Here is a 23,360-nt window from a genome sequence, read left to right on the forward strand (position 1 = left end):
CTCAACTCAGTTCATCAGAACCAGCAAATTAACTTACTATAAATAGTAGGTCCCTCAAACAGAGCCAAAACACACCATAGGTTGATGAAAAGCCTATAACCACACAGCTAAGACCCTCAAATCCTACTGTCAGCTCACAAGGATCGTGATGATGAACTGAACTAGCCAACTGCAAGAACCTGCTAAAAATGGGGATATTACACTTTTAATCTATCTTCTCTCCTTATAACTTACGTACTCCCTTTAAATGTGAATTATCCTATCTCAACATAATTATTTTCTTTATCCCTCTGTGTCCCAATATGCTATTTCAAACATTATATATATATATATATATATATATATATATATATATATATATATATATATATATATATATATATAAGTTTCGACTGCATTTCTTATGTAAAGGTGTCGATTAGTATGCTTGACTAGTTGGTGATATTTAATTACTTTAATGAAATGATTTAGCACTTTAATTATAATTGATATTTAATTATTCAATGATTGTAGATTAATAATTACTAATCTATTTAATTGATTCAATTGATCAATTGATATTATTTAATTATTTGGTAATATCTATTTTTTTCATTTATATATGAATTGATAGTTGATGATTGTATGTCTATGATCTATTATAATCTTTCATCTTGAAAAATTATGTATATTATTCTAATTTCTTATTATTTAGATTTTATATAAGGTAGGGATATACAATCCTAGCCTCCCAAAATTGCTTGTCCTCAAGCAACTATTTGTTCAATTTTCAGATGTCAACATAACCAAGAGTTTACATGATAAATTGATAAGTATATTTTGCGATAGATTCAACTTACATATTATTTATTCATGTTTGATGCTCAAATGATATGATATGATTAATATTTTTCATAATGTTGGGGTTTGTGAGTTACCTCAAAGGGGTTCTACACATAATTTGGTTGATATCTTCATAATTGAAAAATATGCTATGATGGATATTCATAGTTTCAATATCTTTTTTTAGGGTTTCTTTGATGATTGTCTCATATAAAAAGATTATTTATGTTGCAAGATTATGTGCATCAATATGTGTTTGAAATGAAATTTAGGAGGAAGATGAATAACCTCTAATGGATTTAATAGTTAGCATATTAAGCTCAAGTCCTTTTTCGAATCTTACATTTTTCCTCCTTAAGAGGATGAAAATTTCAATGTCGTGGGGTGCTAGATATCTACGAGTAGGCTCCCTCAAGGCATTGGGACTGCATTTTCATACCCATCTTGGAATCTTTCCTCAACGCATTAGAACCCATGTCCTTACCCCTCTTGGAATATAAAATATCTCGAGAGGTTTACCTCCGCCTCTCCCAAATCAACAAAAATCACTTGTAGTTATGAACTCAAATGCATTATTTCTAAAATCATATTTCCAAGCTTCATTATCACATGTATTCTGTAGTTTGATCTTTTATTGATTGAAATATTTATAATTGTATTTTCCCTACAGGATGGCAAGATCATAAGCTCTAATACCAATTGTTTTATATGTTTGACCTATTATCAAAATAATTGCTAATTAGGGTTATTTGTGTCAAGGAATCATTAAATATATAATTTTGAATTACGATCAATTAAATTTTATCATTTAATTGTCTTATGCAAAAATTTCATTACTTCCTCTAATTACTAAGTTCATTCTAAGATGGTAAATTTAGTGTACAAAGGTCATGTGATACAGACTACATGTAGCATCCCTCAAGGCCTAACACTAATATTGGGATAATCTGCCATGTGCCTAAAAATATTGTCTTTACATTCCACAAACTCCCTATCTAAGAATACCCCAATACGGAGTAAGAGATGGAATTTCCATGTTGAACCAAATAATTTAATTTCCTTGTAATTTCAAATCGTATAATATACATTTTATAAATGTATATATGTTATATTTCATTTATATACTTTTATTAGATACTTACCTTATCAACAGATTTATTATAATATCCCACAAATATATATTTCCAAATTATAAAATTAGTTTAATCCCCAATAGTATTTGAGTGCATAATTAGTTATATGAAAAAGATTACTTATAAAGTTGCTCCTCTTTTATCTTTTTATTTAACCTTGAAACTAGTGGGCTTCCATTAATTTTGGAAAAAAAATATAATTACCTTATATGTCTTAACTTTTCAAGTGGGATATCCTTTGTTTTATTCTCCATGGATTTTCTAGTTTGTCTTTTTTAATATATATATATTTCTCTCCAAGTAAGAACTATCTTCCACATATAGTCTTTCTTTTCCTTTAATTAAACACTTTTTCCCTTAGATATATTGTATCCCTTATATCTCCCACTGTGCTCCTTTTAATATATCTTCTCTCTATATAGCTTACATACTCACTTTACTATGAATTGTCCTATCTCATCATAGTTATTTACCATAGCCCTCCGTGTCCCGATATGCTATTTCAAACATCATATATATATATATATATATATATATATATATATATATATATATATATATATATATATATATATATTAGTTTGGACTGCATTTCTTATTTAAAGGTGTTGGTTATTATGCCCAACTAGTACAGGACATTTTTATAAGTTTAATGAATGATTTAGCACTTTAATTATGATTGATGTTTAACTATTCAATGATTATAAATTAATAATTACTAATCTATTTAATTGATTCAATAAGTGATCAATTGATATTATTTAATTATTTTGTAATATCTATGTTTTTCATTTATATATGAATTGATGGTGATTGTATATGTCTATGATCTATCATAATCTTTCATATGGACAGATTTATAGATATTATTCTTTCTTATTATTTAGGTTTTATCTAAGGTAGGGATATTACAGAGAGCGTCATGGCAATGATCACAATATAATTTGATTATTTTAGAATCGTCCCTAGCTAAGAGGGAGTGTTGAAATTAGCTAATAAAATTCTAGAGTATTAAATTTTAATATTGCCTTTGGCAAATAAAATTTAACTTATATTATGATAATTTGATCAGCCCTTGTAATTGGGTTAGGCCTAAAATAATGGAACTTGTAAACATTGGAAGATTATACCCTATTTGGAGCTGAATTGAAGTCACATAACATCATTAAAGAGGAAGAATCTATTCAAAAACCTTGATAAGAAGGTCAGAAGGTTGATATCAGATCCAAAAGGAGTCTGACTTGGACAAGGATGTCAAGAGATTGATGCAAGCACTTAAAGATTTAGAGGGAGCTTGAGTTGCGAAGGGAGAGTGTCCAATCCTTTGAAGAAGATCAACAAGCACATGTAGCAGTGTGACTGCTAAAGCTCTTTGTTTGGCCAACATTAGAGTCTACTCTATTTTGTTATGATAATCAAAGCAATGAGAATATTGTCCCTACTGAGAGGGAGTCTCCATTTAGAGGGAATCTTAGCATTCAAATGATCTTTATGTACTTAAAGAGTTCTTCTTTGAGAGGGAGAAGTCTGAGGTGGAAGCCCTCATTGTCCACCCTCTATGAGTAGGTATGGTGGAACCACCCTTTGTGAGCAGCCAAGATGGTAATGCACTCTTCTCTGGGAGAAGTTTGAGGTATAAGACCTTTTCCACCCTCTACAAATAGGTATAATAGATCTCATGGAAGAAATTTCATGTTTGTGCTTATTCACCCTCTAGGAGTAGCTATGGTGAACATCATGTTAAGATGACAATAAGCACTTGTGGTTTGTTTAATTCTCATCAATAGTAGTAGCCATAATGGACCCATCCACTAGGAGCAGCAATGATGGTTGTTCAGAAGGAATCCTGCCTAGCTAAGAGGGAGTGTTAATTGTTGTAGCTAGGTCGGATCCCTTCTTGGGTCGACCTAGAACTACAATATGCTAGTTGGCCTTCAATCTTAGCATAAAAGATAATTGATTATTACGATTAATAGTATAATAACTATATCAATAATATATTATTGTATTATTGTATTATGTGATTTGTAATTATATTATAATATATTATTATTATATAATAATAAAATTATCATATTATTGAGAGGGCCCAACTTTATTATATTAATATTTAATTAATTAATGGCCCAAACTTTGGAAGGGTGGTGTCCCTTCATGTATACCATTTGATTTGTATAAAGGAAGATTAATCACCCTCTCTTAGTATGTAGCAGTGTTATGGGCCTCTAACTTGGCTTGGACTCGACAAAGCCCAAATTGGGCTCATACTCAAACTCGTCAAGGACTTGGCAATAAAAAACCCATGAAATTCAAAGCCTTTAAAGGATTTATGGTTTCTTTCGTGGAGTATTTAGCCAATTAACATCAATTACACAATAATTGAGATATATAGAAGCTACTTTGCATAGATCACATAAGTATATGCAAGTTTTTGAAAGAAATTACTTAAACTAAATAACATAATAGAAATATAGTGTCACTGTCAAATGTCTACAATATCCATGGAATCAAAAGTTCAAAACATATATCAAAATAAAGGCTCATAGTAGCCTAGGTCCTCCTACGAGTACGCCTAAGATGGGTCATGGAAGACTCTAGAGCCATCCTCTCTCCTTAAGTCTAAGACTGAACCTTAGTGACATGCTCATCATGAACATCTTCCTCATCATCATACTCATTCTCAAAATTCTAATAGAAATATAGTGTCACTGTCAAATGTCTACAGTACCCATGGAATCAAAAATTCAAAACATATATCAAAATAAAGGCTCAAGTAGCCTAGTTCCTACGAGTACGCCTAAGATGGGTCATGGAAGACTCTAGAGCCATCCTAACTAAATAACACAAAAGAAATATAGTGTCACTAGCAAATGTCTACAATATCCATGGAATCAAAAGTTCAAAATGTATATCAAAATAAAGGCTCACAGTAGCCTAGGTCCTCCTACAAGTATGCCTAAGATCGATCATGGAAGACTTTAGAGCCATCCTCTTTCCTCGAGTCTGAGACTGAACCTAAGTGACATGCTCATCATGAACATCTTCCTCATCGTCATACTCATTCTCATAATTCTCTAAAAATGGAAATGCAACTCAAGTTTGTAGAAGCCTCCTGCACATGCTTCTTTTAACTCCTCTCAATGCTTACATGCAAGCTACAAAGTGGCACAAACAATCAGCAACTAATATATGAGAGAACTGATTTGCAAATCTATCTTTTAAAACCCCAACACTCTTCTCTAAAGCCTTCTTTCTCTATTGTTTGTGTTTGCAAGTGATAGAATGTCACTATTTAGATCTTAGACATGTGCAATACATACCAAAAAAAAAAGAAAGGAAAAATCATTTTTTACATGTTGGCTGATGCAAGGTCAGGCCAACAAGACTCGGCAAGTTTGGAGAGTCCCAAGACTCAGCAAGTCCATGATGACTCGCCCAAGACTTTTTCGAGTCAAAGGCAGGCAGCCTCACCTCAAGACTCATAGAGTCCTTGAACAACTAGTCGAGTCCTGTAACTATGCTATAGACAATCCGGGATTGTCTACGGTTGGGAGGACAAATCATTGCCCCAAGTAAACGAGCATGAAATATCAACACTTGCAGAACAAATCCGCTAACCTTTCCTCCTATTATAATGCTTTTCCTTTTCAAAAGTAATACTTTATTTTATTTCTCTTAATTTATTTATCTCCCCTTAAAAGTGACTTTACATTATAATTTGGCATTGATATTATTATAAAGTCACTTCATTAAATAAAACATGTCTGGGTAATTAAATTTAAATAATCCAATAGGACTTAGGACTATTTGACATTTAATAGATTAATTTATTGCCTTGAATAGACTAGGTGATCACTTGGACGAGCGGATATTACCATTGTCAACAAATATCCATATTGTGTTGCTTAACCACTCTTGACATTCATTGATGCTCAACTGTTCACAACTACAATGGAATTCTTCCTTTTCTCTGCTTCTTTCAATGCCAATGAACATTGCCTCCTTCAGATTATTCAAGAATGCTTTTATTATGTTCATGATTGTCTCTTCATGAAATAGCACTGATTTTTGACAGTGGTTATCACCACTATTTAACATTGTTGACAAAAAACTCACTTCTTTTTGCCCCATTGATTTTGATAGCGTTTAAGACTCCTCCCACTACACTTTTGGTCGTTTCTTTTATCTCATTCTTTGATTACTTATTTTGATATATATCTATGACCTCTGGATTTTCATCCCCTCATTGGCTTTAACAATGTAACTCAATGTTTTGCCTATGATTTTTTCATCAAGAATGGTCAAAACTCTAATTTAAAAGAATGATTGTTATACTACTTTTCGAACATTACTCATCACTGTGCTCTTACAATATGCTATCTTAGAACACAAATTGACCTTGTCTATGTTGCACCATCACACCAATGTTTTGAATAAGCCCATTACTGACTTTTAGTCCTCTACCATTTCATAATTATGTTTTCTTCTTATCTATCACTATTTTCTCTTGTCAAACATGCCTTAGGACTATCACCTTGAAAAGCTCTTTCAAGTTGATCATGTCTTTAATGTCTAAGTTATGACTATTGCAACATGTCATTCTATCTTAAGGCAAGACCTGCCTTTAGTCTGAAAATTTGTGCATATGCGGATATGCATTGCCCATCCCTATGTATATAGAGACTAGCATTGCTACTTATTAGCAAGTTCACTGTCACAATGTTCTATCCTCAAATCTGCAAAATGACCTTTTCCACTGTCCATGGTGATTTGACATTGTACCGTTTCTTATATTTCAACTCTTACCCGTCATGACTTTCCTTTTTCATTTTTGTCTTCTTTCAAGCTTCGACTGCCCTTTGATGTTCATGCTTAAGGCACTCTACAAAAGATGCTCATCTTTGATCCATGCTGTCCATTAACTTCCTTCACAAAGGTACTTGCTGATGCTGAGACTTTGCTATGTGAATAATCTTCATACTGTTCACTTCATTTGCATCTCAACTTTGCTCTTTAGTTTAGGCCAGTGTCACATTCATTTGACTGCTATTACTGATGGTGGACATTGTTAATGAGTTTTACAACTTAGATATGCCCTCCTATTAGCTTATTGTAAGGAATTTCGGATCTATTATGCATGTTCAACTCCTTGTCACAGCTAATGAAATGCAAATCCAAAACAAATAGTGAAAGACAAGACCCAGGCTTGCTAGTATTTACATATTCTAGAGAATCTGAAAATCGTCTTTATAACAGTGCCTCTACTCACTTTTTTTGTGCTTTAAAAAATCTTTAAACTTTTCTCTCTGAGATAACACCCCTCAAAGTTTTCTTATCACTGATTGTTTCTTTTATGATTTTCAGAATAAATGCATGATTGTGCAAAACAATTACAAAAGGTAAAACAATCTAAAAGAAACCCTAACATTTGACTTCTTCCCCAAAACTCAAAGAAATGCCATGTATTCTTTTATCATAATAAACTCCACATTATATCGTAGCAAGACTCACAATTTCTTGTTCAGTAGCCTCCACATGATGGAAACAATCCAGCTGATTCATTCAATCTCCTCTTCTGTGATCTAAAATGTGGATGAACCCCCCTTTGATGCCTGCAATTTGTCTACCCTCCTCCCAAACATTTGCAACATGGAACGAACCAAGTAATGAAATATTGACTCAACTTAAAATGGAGGACCTTGTCAACATGGTGAAACCATGAGAAAATTGACCTAAAACATGCCATAAACCAGTGTAACCCAGGTGGATGCACCTGGGTCAAAAACCCCAACATACCAAGTGTGCCTACATCCCCGGTGCGGGCACGTCACACACCAGAGTACCCCCACCACAGCCAAAACACAATCGCACCAGTTGGCGCGCCTAGGTGGGACGCGAGGTGCGGCCAGGGTGTTGCATGAAAAGTCAAAAAAAAAAAAATTTACTTTTGTTTTTTAGTGTTTTTCTAAGCATGGGAACCCTAATTGAGTGTGGGTGTTTTTATTGTTTTTTTCATTTTGTTGATTGTACTCACTTTGATATGGCCATGATACATTATTTCATTTCATTGTTTCATGCTACTCGGCTCATTGTCATCATGAGAATCTTTATGATATATGATATTCATATTTGATTAATTGAATCTTTCATCTTTGTCATTTGATATATTGATAGTCAATGGTTGACTTACATGGTACACCATACTATCTATGGTTTATATTTTTCATTTATCAATATCATTATCATGTTTAAAAAGTTTTAGTATTTATAATTTTACTAAATTCAATGGTCATTGGTAATGGTTATGAAGTTTCAAGTTTCAAGTTATAGTTTGTGAATCGCATTTCAATTTTCTATATCCAACTATATTTGGTATGTTATATTAAAGTATCATTTCATAATTAGCATTTTCAATCATATATGTATACTATGCAACCTCCATGCCCCCTCCACACCCCACCGCCATACCCCTACCATCTCCAAATTGAGGCCCTTTTTTTTCCTACACCCCAAACTTGTCCCGACATCCCCTGCACCCCCACGCTGGTATAACACTGCCATAAATCATCTTATACCTTTCCACGTGATGAAATCTTTTTAACCTGCTCCATGAGTGTGCAACATGAACAAAATTTCAGATAGTAAAGAGCCATTCTATTTGCAATGTGTCATCAACCTTCCTTGCAATTTCTTGGATGCCTTTACACCTGATGTAGCTGCCACCATGAATGCCTGAACCTGTCATGAGAAGAGGAAAAATAGGAAACACTATCCATCTCAACTTGGTCAACAAAAATGACTTCCCTCCAAAACAATTTTTTTATATCCAAACCTTGCAATGTGACTCTAGAGGAAATTATAATAGATGCTAATAAACTCTTCAACTTAGGTAATACACACGAGATACAAGACCCGATTTTTGAATACATTCTAGGCTTAAGCAGACTTCATGATGAACTAGAGATTTTTCTTTCTTCTGATGCTTTTGTGTGAAATTTAAGGTGAACTTCATAGCTTGATGAGAATCTTCACAACTTTCATTGTTTAAAATCAAGAATTTTTCACAACTCTCAATGTTTTTCCATCAAATCCCAAATTAACTTGATGATGAAAATAGGAAATTTAACACTTGGGCAATTTCCCATGACTCTTAGTTGCAAACATAACTCTTGGCCTTCCCAGTATAGAAATTTCTAACAAAAGAAATTTCAAAAGCGCAAAAAAGCAAAAAATAGCAGGCAAGAAAAGAACAATCCCCGATCAGCCTATCAATGCCAAAAAAGCAACTTTTAAAAAAGATAAAAAGCAAAAAAAAATTAAGTTCCCTTGAAAAACAGGAGTTGTCAGGATTGGTCCCAGAGAATTACAATCTTTACCCCTTGGCCTCTCTGAACACTTATGTAGCATCAAAATACTCTTTTGGTCATGCTTTCTTCCCTTTACTTTTTGACATTTTTGAAATCGATGAAAACTCCAAGAACTTGACTCATTTGCAAAGGCAAGAGACCAAAGACTAAAACTAAGACCCAAACACAACCCTAAAAACAAATATTCGGGATCTCCATTTACAATGGGGCGATGTGTGTTTACATCACAACAAGAACCTATGGCAATTGTGTATGTGATCAATCCCTTCTGTATGTCATTGTTGACTTCTATATTGATGTGTTCATGTGGTCATATTACATACTTATGGCTTAAGGGATTGAGAGCCCTTTTGCATTGTGGTTGAGTGACTGTATGGGACATATGATTATCTTTGTGAGCACATTGGAGTGAACCTATGGGTACGACATGGTCGCATGGCATGGCCAGCTACCATTGAGTGTACAAGATTTGAGCAGTTGTAGAGATTAAATCATTTTCACCTTGTACCATTTCATTGTGTATTCATGATCTTTGTATTGCACGTGTGGTTCCTGTAATTAGTGGATATTGTTATCATGGCTATTGTATTGAACTCAAGTGGATAGAGCCTCAAGATGATGTAATTTAGTGTGCATTCCATTAGATGATAATACTATTATGTTTTAAATTTGGTTAAATATCATGTAAAGTTCCCTTAGTATTTGGGCCAGATTCATGAATCGACACCTAAGACTGCCCTTCAACGTCTACGCTGATTGGCATCTCTGCCTGCTGACCAGTGTATCCAACCCATTGGACTAAGACATATCAATCACTAGGCCAAGAGAAAATGCAGATTGGTGACTGCATCTGCAGAAAACGGGGTTGTTGACCAGTTTGAAGATGTAGAATAATTGGTGCTTGCATATTGGGTGTTTAGCTAGTTAATTCGCCTTGTTCATAATTTGTTTAAATGGTTATTGGCATATCTGGCCATAAGGAATAATTGGCATTGGTCTTTTTATAATGAATATTATGTTAGATATTGTGGAACCCTTGGAAGTGCTCATTAGTCATTTGGTTATGGTCAATGCACATTGTTCTATCGATTATCGATTTGATATGTATAAATGTCATTCATTATCATATGTTCATATGCAATTGATCACAAAAATGTTCATCCATCTCTGCTAGCATAGGATTCCTTGGCAGGGCACTACATTTGGCACATACTGAAGATAAGCATCAACCAAAGGTCTGAAAGTTAAACATATTACAGCAGAGCAATAGAAAAATTGTAGATCTTTTGAGATGTCAGATTTACTTTCTCAAGACCAGCACATAACCAAGGGATTCAACAAATGATCCAAAGTAACGAGAATCGGAATCGGATCGGAATCAGAAAGGCTGAATCAAATCGTGAATCAGCCATGAATCGGAAATGAATCGGCCATGAATTGGTAAATTTAAAAAACCCTTGAAATTTGGTGAGTAACTTATTTCATAAACCCTTTATTGCTGATTCGATTCACCGACTCACAAAAAAATTAAAAATTGTTTGGCTTGAATCGAATGACTGAATCGTGTGAATCACAGTGATTCTTGTTACTATGAACAAATCATATGCACAAAAAGCATAAACATTCATCATATGTTCATACAAGCTCCCAACATAACTCATTTGCATACAAAAATCTGGTTGAAACAAATTATCAAGCAATCTTTTTTTAGTCATCACTTAAAGGAGGATTCTGACTCCTATGATGTCCACAGAGTGTATAAACCTGGTTGGTGGAGCACAAGGAAAAGGCACATCAGGTGAAGAAAATTAAGTTGTTCAAATGTCAATGACCTTGTGAGGCTTCACATCAATGGAAAATTCCAGATCATGGACTGAATTTACAACCATTAGTCGTCCATGACAATGGTGCAATCAGTTTGGTCAGATGGCAAGCTTAGAAGTTGAATTAGAAAGGGATCAACTTATATGTGAAAAATGCTTATATAACAATAATTTATTAAATAAAAAAATTGGTCTGTAAAGTTAAGAGAACAAATTCCAGCTTTATAGTACGAATTGCTGTGAGTAGACCTGCTTATGCAATAGCTTTGATCTAGGCTAATAAGTAACAGAAATAGGAATCCCTGATTTTCAGGATTACATAGTATTTCCATTTGTTGGGCATGAGAAGATTAAAACACAAATAACATGGGATTCATAAGAATTTATAATGTAAAGACAGAAGTCTAGAACTTTCAAAAGTAATTGATGCAGGAGCATCCTGCTTGCCTTGCAACATTCCACAACTTTGTCAGCATCCCTGTAGGCACATGGATATCCTGATGGTGAACATAACTTAAGTTTTTTTTATTTTTATAATGTTGAGAATCTACTGATAAGAATTCAGGAAGACATACTTGGAATGCGTAAATTGAAACAACAGGGGCAGTTTAGGCAAAGAATCAAATTAAAGTCAAAATTCAATTCAGCTTGGCACTTGTTTGGTCAAAAGGCAAATGCAATGGCAAACTTGAAGAGATAAAAGAGAGGAGATGAGGTGGTTACATATAATATGAGTGGAAGAATATACTAGAGGTATAAAATGTGAATGGAAAAGTATAATGCAGGAAGACTGGTGGGTGTGTGGCTGCTGGGGTGTGGTTTGCTGTCAAGGTAATCAGAGTCTTAGAAATTCAGATGTATAGCATAAGGGAATCAGCCCACCTAGGGAAAGTGGGCAGCAACCGTGTGGCTCCACAGAGGTATGGGCTTAATCTAAGAGGGTTCCAAGGATAGAAGGGGGAGAAGAAAGCACGGAGTGAGCTTGGAGTTTGTTTTGTTAGTAAAATGAATGTTAGGCGATGAATGCCAAAATCATTTTGATGGATGCAGACTTTAAATTAAATTGTTTTCTTATTGGATTTAAATAAAACCTATGAATGTTTGAATGTATCTCTTTAGGTTCCTTTGTGTATGGATGTGGGTTTTGTGGGTTTAAAGTTGCAGAGGAAGGGAAGTCGTTTTATTCTCTGCATCAGTAATATAACCTCTGCATCAGTAATATAACTGTAGGTTCAAAAATAAATCATAGTCTTGAATTGGTTCTCAATAGTTAGAAACTAGAACTCGTCTCAAGATATGCCTCTCCTCCATAAGCATAATAACTGACCTTGGGATCATTACAACTAAATATACAAGTGGCAACTCCACTTCCACTACTCCACCCCTCCTGTGTAGAAAGTCCCTTTGGCTTGGAGGAGGTCTCAATTTGAAGCTACTTTTATATTTTCAAGAATTAGTTCTTTCGCCTTTGATTTGATAGTTCTTTCTGTGAGATAGTTTAGGGAATTTTATTTGCGCTTAGGGAATTTTATTTGCTATATAACTTGTGTGTGAGTGTGTGTGTAAGTGTGTGTGTGTGTGTGAGAGAGAGAGAGAGAGAATGCGTGTGTGCACGTGCAGAGAAGTTGCCCATGGCTAAAATGCCCTGGAAACACCAGGATGTTCACAAAGGTGACTCCAAGAACTATAATGTCCAATTCTGGGCATTGTAGAGGCTTTCAGGATGATTCCCTTTCAAGTATCATTCCTAAACCACAGAAACATAACCCACAACTGACAGTTCCTGCAACTTAGTCTGTACAATTTAAAATAGTCAAATAATAATATACACGGTTGGAACTTTCTTCGAGGTTTTGTTAAGATTTGTCTACAAAGATCAGAGATTACCTTCAGACAAGCATTATAGAAGTGGCTTGAAATAATTAGCTTCTGCCATTTGGACTACATTCTGATTATCATTTGATAAGATGTTCAGCAACTCCCCAGCATCCTGAGCAGCAAAAGGATCTTCACTATTAAGCATGGTGACTAGTAGCAGAATGCAGCCTTGAACTCTCCCAATCTGCTGACATATTTTTGAACTTCTAGATAACTCTAACAACAGCGCCACTGCTTGCTTTCCTTCCTCAATATCTCGTGCTAATGAGCGTACTGCGCAAGGCACTGCCCCTGCATCCGCTATTCTCTCCTACTCAACAACAGCCAAACTGTAAGATTGGAGCGAAATCAAGGATGTAGTTTAGATAAGAATCAAGAAATTTAGAAATTGACAAAACCAATCCATATTTTTGTAGGGAATACCATGTTTTCATTGTTATTTATTGCAATGCTCCGCATTGTTGCAAATGTCCGCTTCCTGATGTCACGCTTGTCAGAATTCAACAGCTGGGCAAGAACGGGAACAAGAACTTCAGCACTTATCCAGTCTCGGTGGACAGGTTTTTCCTCACTTAAGTTATACAGTTCTAATAATGCAGTTGCGATTTCATCGTCAGAACCACTCCGAAGCTTCGTATTAATTGCTGCTATATCGAAAAGTGTATTTCTGTCTTTCCATTCACGAATAGAGTTTTGAAGAGATGTATTAGGCTTCAAATCTAAAGTTGAAATATGTGTCTTTGTCACCGGACATATTCTATTTCCTGAAGAAAACCAATTCTTAATTGCACTGCGTTCAAATGTCTGCCCAGAAATTAGTCCAACTGGATCTTCCATTATTTCTTGTGTTATTGGACAAAAGAAAGATTGTAGAGGAGGTAGTGCTTGATTTCTCCCATTAGGCTTCTCCCTCTGATAATTGCTTCCTTTCTCATTTACAGGCTGTGCTGCATCAGCCTGGCTTAGAAATGCAATTATCTGCTGAAGTTCCATGGCCTCTGCCTGACTTTTACGGAGCTGTGCCGTCTCTTTCTCTTTCTTGAATTCATCAAGTTCTTGTTTTAAAGAAACTGGATCAACTGGAACACCCACAGCTCTTGCAATCAGCAACAGCATTTCATTTGCATAATTACTATCAATCCGGTGATCTTTCACACTGGAATGGATTTTATCGATAATTTCTTCTTCTCTAACCGCTGCCTTGAACTGAGCATTCACCATTGCTTTTTGCAGAGCAACTGTCTTCTCCCTGATATCCATGGATATATCCAGGTTTGCAATTGGAATGAAGCTTAGACATCGTCCAATCTCATTCGTGATATCCTCAATCTGTTTGACAAAACTTCGACAGTTAATTAGCAAGTAGAACCTACTTTTTGATGAACAAGTGCTTATAAGTTCTTTTGCCAATTTGAGCTCTCTTTCTAAAGATTCAACTGAAACTCGCATTGGGGGCGTGTCTCTCGTGTTTTTATCTCTAAGCTCTTTCAAGATGGCCCAAAACTTCTCCAAGTATTTGGCAAGTTCAGAAAAACTCTCTTTTTCAATCAGGACATCCTTTGCAGCTAAAGCCGTCTCGGCCACCAGCACCAAAAGCCTTGAAAGTAACTCTGACACAGGAGCCAATACAACGTTCCCAACTCCCCCACGAAACACTTGGAAAGCCATGGCTTTCACCTCTTTTCCTACAAATTTCTGCCTATCTCATCTTGATAATAGATCACACTGTGATCCAAAATGTTGATGTAAAATGTCTACACAGTTTTATCCAAAAATGTTCGCTAATTCGTGAAGTGTTATCTTCTCAGAATCCTCATATGTGCAAACTTTCTTCAAACAATCTGTCGGCACTCCTTGGCATTCAGATGCCTTCAAATATAACTATTCAAGCAATTCCGTTCGCCAATTTTAACCGATTCCTCTCCTCCAGACCATAAATAATGCCACCGGACAAATTTGATGCCAGCATATCCTAATTAACAAAACAAAACCAAAAGGAAACCTCGTAAACTTTGCTCGTCCCATCCGTTTCAGTTTTGGGAAAAAAATCAATTATGTGAATATGATACGTGTGGAGTTTTGCATTCGTGTCCAAAGAACAAAAGGGCCTCATTCGATGCTGTTTTGTTCCGTCAAATCCTAGTTTGTTTCTCCAAATTCACTCTTCTAACATTTCCTAATGGAAGGAATTATAGTGTCGAACTGAGAGTAGCAGTAACATATGAAGAGGCAGAATCAACTATGCAAAAGCAGCAGAGAAATGCCGTCATGTCATTAGGAGTCGGCTGGTCCCTGAAGCGCTAACCCGTCCAGAGAGGACACATTCTACTTTCTTCTGCAATAGACTTTGACTTTTTTCCCTTGCGTATTCTGCTTTATCTCCTCTCGTTTTCTTGTCCTCGCTCTGTTTCCATCGACCATGAGGAATAACAAATAATCGTGATTTTAAGTTTCAATTTATTTTAAGTTTTATTTTATATATATAATTAATTTTATGATCAGTTTGCCCTTTATCTTGCCATTGGAAGTGCTCTATTGACCTTTATTTTATTCTTTTGCATCATTTTATTATTTTTTAAAGCTACTTTTACTTTTGTAATTCACATATTCAATTATATTTAATTACTTAATTCTTTTTAATGATCTAGATTTCATAATTAAAAATATATGATTAATTCTTCATTAACTTGTGTTAGAAGTATTTTATTGATCTTTATTTTATTATTCTTAAAAAGTTAATGTATATGCATATATATTAATGTTATCAATATTAAATTTTGATTAGAAATGTATGTTAAAAAATTGCAAACTTTGATTTGTTTTTTGTTTTGGTCTTTCTATATTTTGTTTTCCCTTCTCTTCACGTAAACTCCTCATCTTAAATGGAGGATGAGGATCCTCAAATTCTCTCTTGCTAAGTTTTGCCCCTCCCTAGATGATCTTACTAGTGAGTGGCATACAGTAATTGGTAATCCCAAAGAAAGAAGTTTTGAAGCTAGATTTGGTTCCCTATGTCGAATAATGGTCTTCTGCAAAGCTAGGATAGCAAAAGACATAGCCCTCCTCTTGTGGCAAATAAACTAGTTTTCAAGAGAAGGGTATCACCTTGATATCTAGGGAATCGTTCATCCTCTAGACCTACTCTTCCAACTCCTTTAAATCCAATCATATTGCATAGAGTTGTTAGACTATGGATAATCCCTTTATCTACTTTTAACCCCCTCTTTGCTTTAGGAGATAATAGGGCCCCTCTTGAGTCTTCAAATGCCCCCTCTCTAGCCAACAATGATTCCTCGCTTGTTTCATAGGAACGCCCTTCTTCTTTATTTCAAGAATTTCCTCCCCAAACCCAAACCCACACCCCCCCCCCCACGCCCCCCCTCCTCCCACCAAGATTTCGAATGTAGCATCAGATGTTCAACCAATCATGTTTATCATGTCACATTCTTTCAAATGGTCTATGTCATGTAGTGTTGTCCTGATGTGGTTGGTATAGATGAGTGGTGGAGCTCTTCATTTTTTGTTCAAATAAGTATATCTCATCTTGACAAGAAATTCATTTTGTTAGAATGTCACTCTGAAGCTCTTAAAAATTATTTCCTTTCATAATGTAAATTGATGTTTAATGGGTACGCTTTTCATTTTTCTGATTGGTTATTGAATTTTAGTCCCCTTTCCTTCAAACCAAGGGCTCATCCTATCTAATTTTGTCTAGGGCATTTGCCTATTGAATTGGTTATGTGGGATATTTTAGCTAGTATAGGTAATTGTTTTGGTTCTTTCCTCAAATTTGAAAACCCTAATTTTGACTTAGGAGAATGCAAACTTTTAATTAATATAAATCTCATCTATAAACCTCAAAGGACGTCCATATCTTCATATATTTGTAGCTTTGAGATTCTCCCTAAACCCTACCTTGGTTATATTGATATGAATAGAGTTGTTCTATTTGACACCTCTGTCTCTCCCTTTCAAATTTTATCCTATTTAGAGTTGGTACCCAAAGAAGAAGAAATTGCTTCGAAAGCCTTAAATGTTAAATTCATGAATAATGGAGGATTTTTTTTCAACAATAACCCCCTTCTCATCTCCTCTTCTCCCTTTGAGGTAAGTAATCCCACCCCCAAGCCCACTCTCAGATCAATCATTGTTTGTAATGCTAATCTTTATTTTTCTCCTCCCCTCATTAATCTTGACAATAGCAATGTTCCAGTATCTTTCAATAACAACCTGGATAAGAGAGTTCCTTGTGGTTTATCATTATTAGATATTGACATGCTTCAAAAATCATCTTTCCACCCCCTGCGACCTTCAAAAAAATCCCTCATCACCAATGTGTTCTTCTGAGGATAATTCTCTTTTGAGGATAGTCATTCAATCATTCCTAACACGGATCAAGCTAAGGTGGTAAGAGTTTTGGAAACTAGAATGGGACAATTAAGTGATTTAACTAGAGAATTCATGTATACTCAAGAAGAACTCAAAAAAGGAATTTCTTCAATGGCATGATGGACGCTAGCCCTTTCCTCATCCAAGCCAAGTACCTCTGGGCATGACTACATATCTCTTCAATCCTAGGAAAATCCTAAATCGGAGAAAACCTCTATGGAATTGGAGACGGTATATAACATGATGGGCATTAATCGAGCCTTTGAAGAGGAGAATGCCCTTTTTAGTAACTCCCCTCCCCCTACTAATTTAATGTCCACCAACTCAATTGTGAATGATCTGGAATCTAACTCAAAATAGGAACATGAAACATTGAGTCCTAATAACATCATGAATGCATATCTAATAACTTAGGGATCGCTACAACTTTGCAAGGGGAAAATTATCCTAACCATGGTAAGATTATTAAAAAGAGAGGAGAGAAATCAAACTCTAATTTAAGGAAAAGATATGGATACACTAAGAATCAGCCCAAATTTATTGTCATTCTTAACAAAGGGAAGGAGAAGTGTATTCCCCAACAATAATGAAGATTACTACATGGAATTTCAAGGGTTTGAATTTCCCTAATAAATAATGTATCCTTTACCATTGTCTTAAAAACTTTGACTTTGGTATCATTCTTTTACAAGAAACCAAGCTAACTAGAGATGATGTGACATGATTAGAAAGGAAACTAAGCATTTGGAAAAGGTTTGGGAAGAAATCAAAGATTTCCCCTCAAATCATCATGACATAAATTTCATTTTGGGTGGTGATTTTGATTCTATCTCTAACCTTGAGGAGAAAACAGGGGGTGTTTAATTAATTAACCAATCCCTGAGGAACTTTAAGGATTGGATTGCTTCATGCATTCCTAATATGTTTTAAATGCAATGAAGTTAGTCCTATTGTTTCTAGATGTCCTAACAAGAATATGAGTGACAAGAAAGATAAGAAGGATAAAAAATACAAAAAGAACAAGGATTACAAGGACTATAAGGACAAAGGGAAGAACTTATGCTATATTACTGGGCAGGAGCATATTGAGTTAGACTCTAATGATGAGAATGAGGTTAAGGAAGTTGTATATGTTGTTGTTAAAGAAGATCTGGAGTGGGAAATGTATGAGGAAGGAAAATCTCTTATTTCTCATATTAGTAAAAGTGATACATGTATTATTGATAGTAGATCTTCACATTACATGACTCACGATATTAATAAGTTTGACAAACTTGAAGAATATAATTGTAGGACTGTTTAATTTGGGAATGATGCTCCATGTCTACTAAAAGGTAGGTGTTCATTGATCCTAAATGATAAAATCAAATGTGATTATGTATATTGGGTTCAAGGACTATAGTATGAATGTTGCACAGTTGAATAATATAGGTCACAAATTGGAATTTCATAATAGAAAGGTAAATATCTATGATGATGATGATGAAAACTTGATTGGTACTAGAGAGAAAACAAGAGTTAACATATTTTACCTAAATCGTACTATCAATACATGTCTATTTGCTAGAATGGAAGATGTGGGCTTATGGAATAAGAGGTTGTGTCATGTAAATATTAAGAATATGGTCAAAGTGAGTAGAAGGAAGAAAGTCAGAAGCTTACCAAGCATGCATAAACTTGATAATGCTATGTGCAAACTATGTCAACTTGGTAAGATAACCAAATGTACTTTTTTATTCAAGTTGCATTCATCTAATGATATTATGGAGTTAGTTCATAGTGATTTGTGTGGTCCTATGAAAGTTGAAAGCTATTACAGAGATAGATATTCCATACTATTTAATGATGATTATTCTAGAATGATGACAATTATGTTTCTAAAGGTGAAGTCTGATGCATTTCAAATGTTCAAATGGTATAAGGCTAGAGTTGAAAAGGAAACTAGTAAATAGTTGAAATGTTAAGATTTAATAGGGGTGGTGAATTTATGTCTGATTAATTCACTAAGTTTTGTGTTGAGCACAGAATCAAGAGACAATTATCTGCACCAATGGGATTGCAAAGACAAGGAATAGATCCACTGTTGATTGTGTTAGAACATTGTTGATTGAAAAAGGAGTTGCAAAAATTTTTTGGAGAGAGGTTGTAAGTACTACAATTTACACCCTCAACCAAGTTAGTTGACACCATATGAATTTTGGTATTATCATACAACAAATATAAGTTATCTCAAAATATTCCTAGGTTACTCTACTAGGAGTAAGGCTTATAAATGTTTGAACAAAGTGACTTACATAATGGTTAAAGCTGCAAATATTAGAATTGATGAGTTTTTTCAGATAAGAATTATGAGGAGAGAAAGAAGGAACCTGAGGATTAACACAAATTTGTATATATGTGTTGTTCTCAATTTTGAAATGTCAAAATTGAGGCAACCCTACAAAAATTTCTCATGGATTCGTAGGTGCATCATCTTTGATTCAACACATTGATGAGGCATCATGTAAACAATTTATTACTCCAAATTGTTCTCTATGCAGTCTTGTCTAGGTGTTCTATTGAATATTTTCCATCGAGATCATCCCTAATTGTTTATTAGTAAGAGTTTTCCTTCTTGCACTACAAACACTCAATTTTTGGTGAACTTTCACATTTTTTTTGTTTTTAATTATGTTTTAAATACTTTTTAGTCTTGTTTTTTCCTTAGGTGAATAGCCCTTATAATTTTGCTCAATTCAAGCCAACTTAGGTCCAAATCAAAGTTGTCTAGCTCAAGTTATAAGGGAAAAAGTGGGATTTTTTAGGTCAACTACATATTTTTATTAAAAACCTCATAAAAATGGGCTTTTATTGGAAATTGCATGATATAAAGTTATATTTAATATTCAAAGTAGATTTTGTGGTCTCTTTTAAAATTTCAACTCATTATGAGTTGATTTAACCATAATTTTTTATGTTTTATGAAAATGGCCTATTTCTAAACTGTTTTCATGTTACTTTATTAAATACTATAGTTAGATATTAAATATAAATACATGAGACAACTTAAGTGCATAAAATTGGGGTTTTTATGACATACTGCATATATCAACATGTAAATCATTATGTGAAAACCCACTTTCAATAAATTATAAGTCCCAACATTAAATTAAATGGACTTATTATATGCAATAACACATTTAAATGTATTAAGTGAGTTTTAAATATGTATTTACATATTTTAAACTTATTTAATTAATGTAAGTGGAAAAATCTAACTCATTTACATATGTTTTGATTAAGTAAAAACAAGTTTTTAAAGACTTGAAACCTTTTACATAGTATCAGATAGAATAAGCATTGAAAGCCCACAAGGAACTATGCATCAACACCATAAAACTAAGAAAACTAAGACAAAAAACCTTAACACAACAAATAGGAAAAAAAACAAAAAGACAACACTAGGACAACTACAGATTCTTCAGTAAATCAACAACTTGATCTACAAGGATATTCATGTTCATAGTAGAGGCCTTCAACTCATCACTTTCTTTGTCTTCCAACACCTCAGTCTTCTTTGCATTAGCTTTGGTGCGTTTACTAGGCCCTTGATCCTCAGTCCTATCCTTAGACCCATGAATTCTCCCATGATCTAGTTTGTCCAGTAGAGTTTTGATGTTGTCCACAACAAACTCCAATATGGAACAATTCTGATCAATAAGTTTATTGACAACATTTTCCATGTTATCGACTATGTTTCCCATGACATCCATCTTTTTTTGCATCTCCTTCAACATTTGTTCAGTAGCTCTATTCTTTACTTCCAGGGGTAGGATTCTCTTCATTAAATTTTCACTTCTTTCACATTACCAATAACCTCAGAGAGCCTATCAAGATGTTGACCAAGAGTCCTCTCCCCTCTAGTAGTCCTACTTAGTTACTCAAAATCCCTCCCGATATCTTGTATATGTTCCTTCATACTAGTAATATCCCTTTTCATCACACCTGGGTTACCTATTGTCCCCTTCCTATACCCCTATTCTTCATAGTCTTTTCTCTTATTAGCGGTTTCCTCATCCAAATCCATAGAGTTTCTTTCAGGATCCATCTCTTTGATGCCAATGTCTTCAGACTTGCATATACATATGTTGTTGCATGTATAGTTTATTTTAATTATATTAATGCATTTAAATGAAGATTTTCCAACCCATTACATATACATCTTTTAAAATTGCTACTTAATGGACTTTTTAAGTTAAAAGACATGTTTTAATAACATGTAAATGCATTAGATGGCAATTTTGGACCCAATTGCATCTGTATGTAATATTTAAAAACTCATTTTGCTTAGCCTAAGCCAAAGTGGCATTTTTTGGCCCAACTACATGCATTTTAAAATGTGTTTTCATGTTTTAAAATCCCCACCAAGCTAAAGAGGCAATTTTTAGCCCAACTACATATTTTTAAAATACATGTAAATGATCATGAAAAATATGGTTTTTATGACTTTTATTTCTACTAAAGCATGGTGGCAATTTTTGACTCAACAGGATGTTATTCCAAACATGTTAATGAACTTCAAAAGTGCATTATTCACTAAGTTATTGACCAAAAGGCTGAAAATAGCAATTTTATGTCCAAATGCATGTGTTTTCTCTTTTTAAAACATGTTTTCCTTTTGAACGCTGAGTGGTGATTTTATAACTCTTTGCATAAATTTCAGTGTATACAAATGCTCCTCGAAAATGTGTTTTCAAGAAGCAAAGACTCTTTCAAAGCTAAATGGCAATTTTTGGAGAAGAAGCATACCATTTTAAAATGTGTTTTGCATCTCTAAAAAACATGCTTCAATTTCTAGCCTTATTTTGAGAGGTTTTTTTGCATACTTTTATGTGTTAACATCATCTAAATTTGTGCCCATGTATTGCCAACATATTGGCAAGTGTTTTCTAGTTAAAATGTCTCATTTTTTACCAAAAAGAGGCATTTTTTGGCATCTTTGAAGAGTGGCGAATTTGGGAGTGAATGTACGTTAATATACACAACCTATCTAGGACTTTTTTGCCAAAAATGACTCATTTGTGAGTTTTTTCTACATTCAAATTCTTTCAAAGAGCTTTCTAAGGTAAGGGTTTTAATTTCTAGCTTGTTTTTCATTATTTTAGCAAGCCAAACTATGCCCTAGATGCCATTTTTATATGTCTTTGCATTTGGAGTTGCTAGGTCAATGTTTGTTTCACATTTTGGACATTGCATTTCTCAAAAATCTCCACATGTCCAAATTTCAAATAAGTATTTGGCTTTAGAAAATCTAAAATCCTAAATCTCTTGGATTTATTCTAGATTTGCTGAAGTTTTTGGATAAAAACTTATTTTTCTCATTCTTGATGGAGTTAAGATAATTTTTTCTTGGTTATTTTTCTAAGGGCATTTGTATATATTTGTTTTGAGTGTTCTTGCAAGTCTTTTTCATTTCCATTTTCATATTTGCATCTCTTTTTGTGTGTATGAAGTTGCTCTTTCTATATTCCTTCTTCTCCAAGTTGCATATGCAAGGTCTCATCATACTTGCTTATGCAGTTGGGTGTAAAATCTCATTTTTAAAAGAAAAGGAAGTTCATTTTTCCCTCACATGCAAATGCAAGATAAAACCCTACCATTATGCATTCCATGTACTTCCATATGGCTACCCTATGGTTGAAGTTTCTTCCACATGCTTATCAAATAGAGTTTCACATGTTGCACTTATTAAGACATGAGATGCTTAATGAGTTGCTCATTTTTTTCCCTAGCTCACTTAATTCCAAGCTTGTTGGTCACGTATGCAATTCATTCCAAAAAATCCATTTTTGTCTATTTTACTCATATTTCAGCCTTTCTAAGCATGACTCATTTGTTCTTTCTCTGTCCTTCATCATTTCGTTCATTTTTCCTATCCATATCTTGTTCAAAACCTATGTTTTTACATC

General features: G+C 34.1%; 1 protein-coding gene across 1 annotated transcript in view; it reads right to left on the minus strand.

Moving 5' to 3' along the window:
• The window catches only part of LOC149567643 (U-box domain-containing protein 15-like), a 92,525-nt gene extending 77,342 nt beyond the window's left edge, over window positions 1-15,183 (minus strand). The window contains exons 1-2 of the mRNA XM_089820897.1: window positions 13,447-15,183; window positions 13,033-13,333 (exon numbers count right to left, since the gene is read on the minus strand). Coding sequence (XP_089677023.1) covers window positions 13,046-13,333; window positions 13,447-14,691 — 1,533 coding nt within the window. The 5' untranslated portion in view covers window positions 14,692-15,183 and the 3' untranslated portion in view covers window positions 13,033-13,045. The remainder of the gene's footprint in view (window positions 1-13,032; window positions 13,334-13,446) is intronic.
• Window positions 15,184-23,360: the final 8,177 nt, after the last annotated feature.

Source organism: Cupressus sempervirens, chromosome 3 (genome assembly GCF_028749045.1).
Source record: "Cupressus sempervirens isolate cs-2001-9-10 chromosome 3, ASM2874904v1, whole genome shotgun sequence".
In the NCBI taxonomy this organism is placed as follows: Eukaryota; Viridiplantae; Streptophyta; class Pinopsida; order Cupressales; family Cupressaceae; genus Cupressus; species Cupressus sempervirens.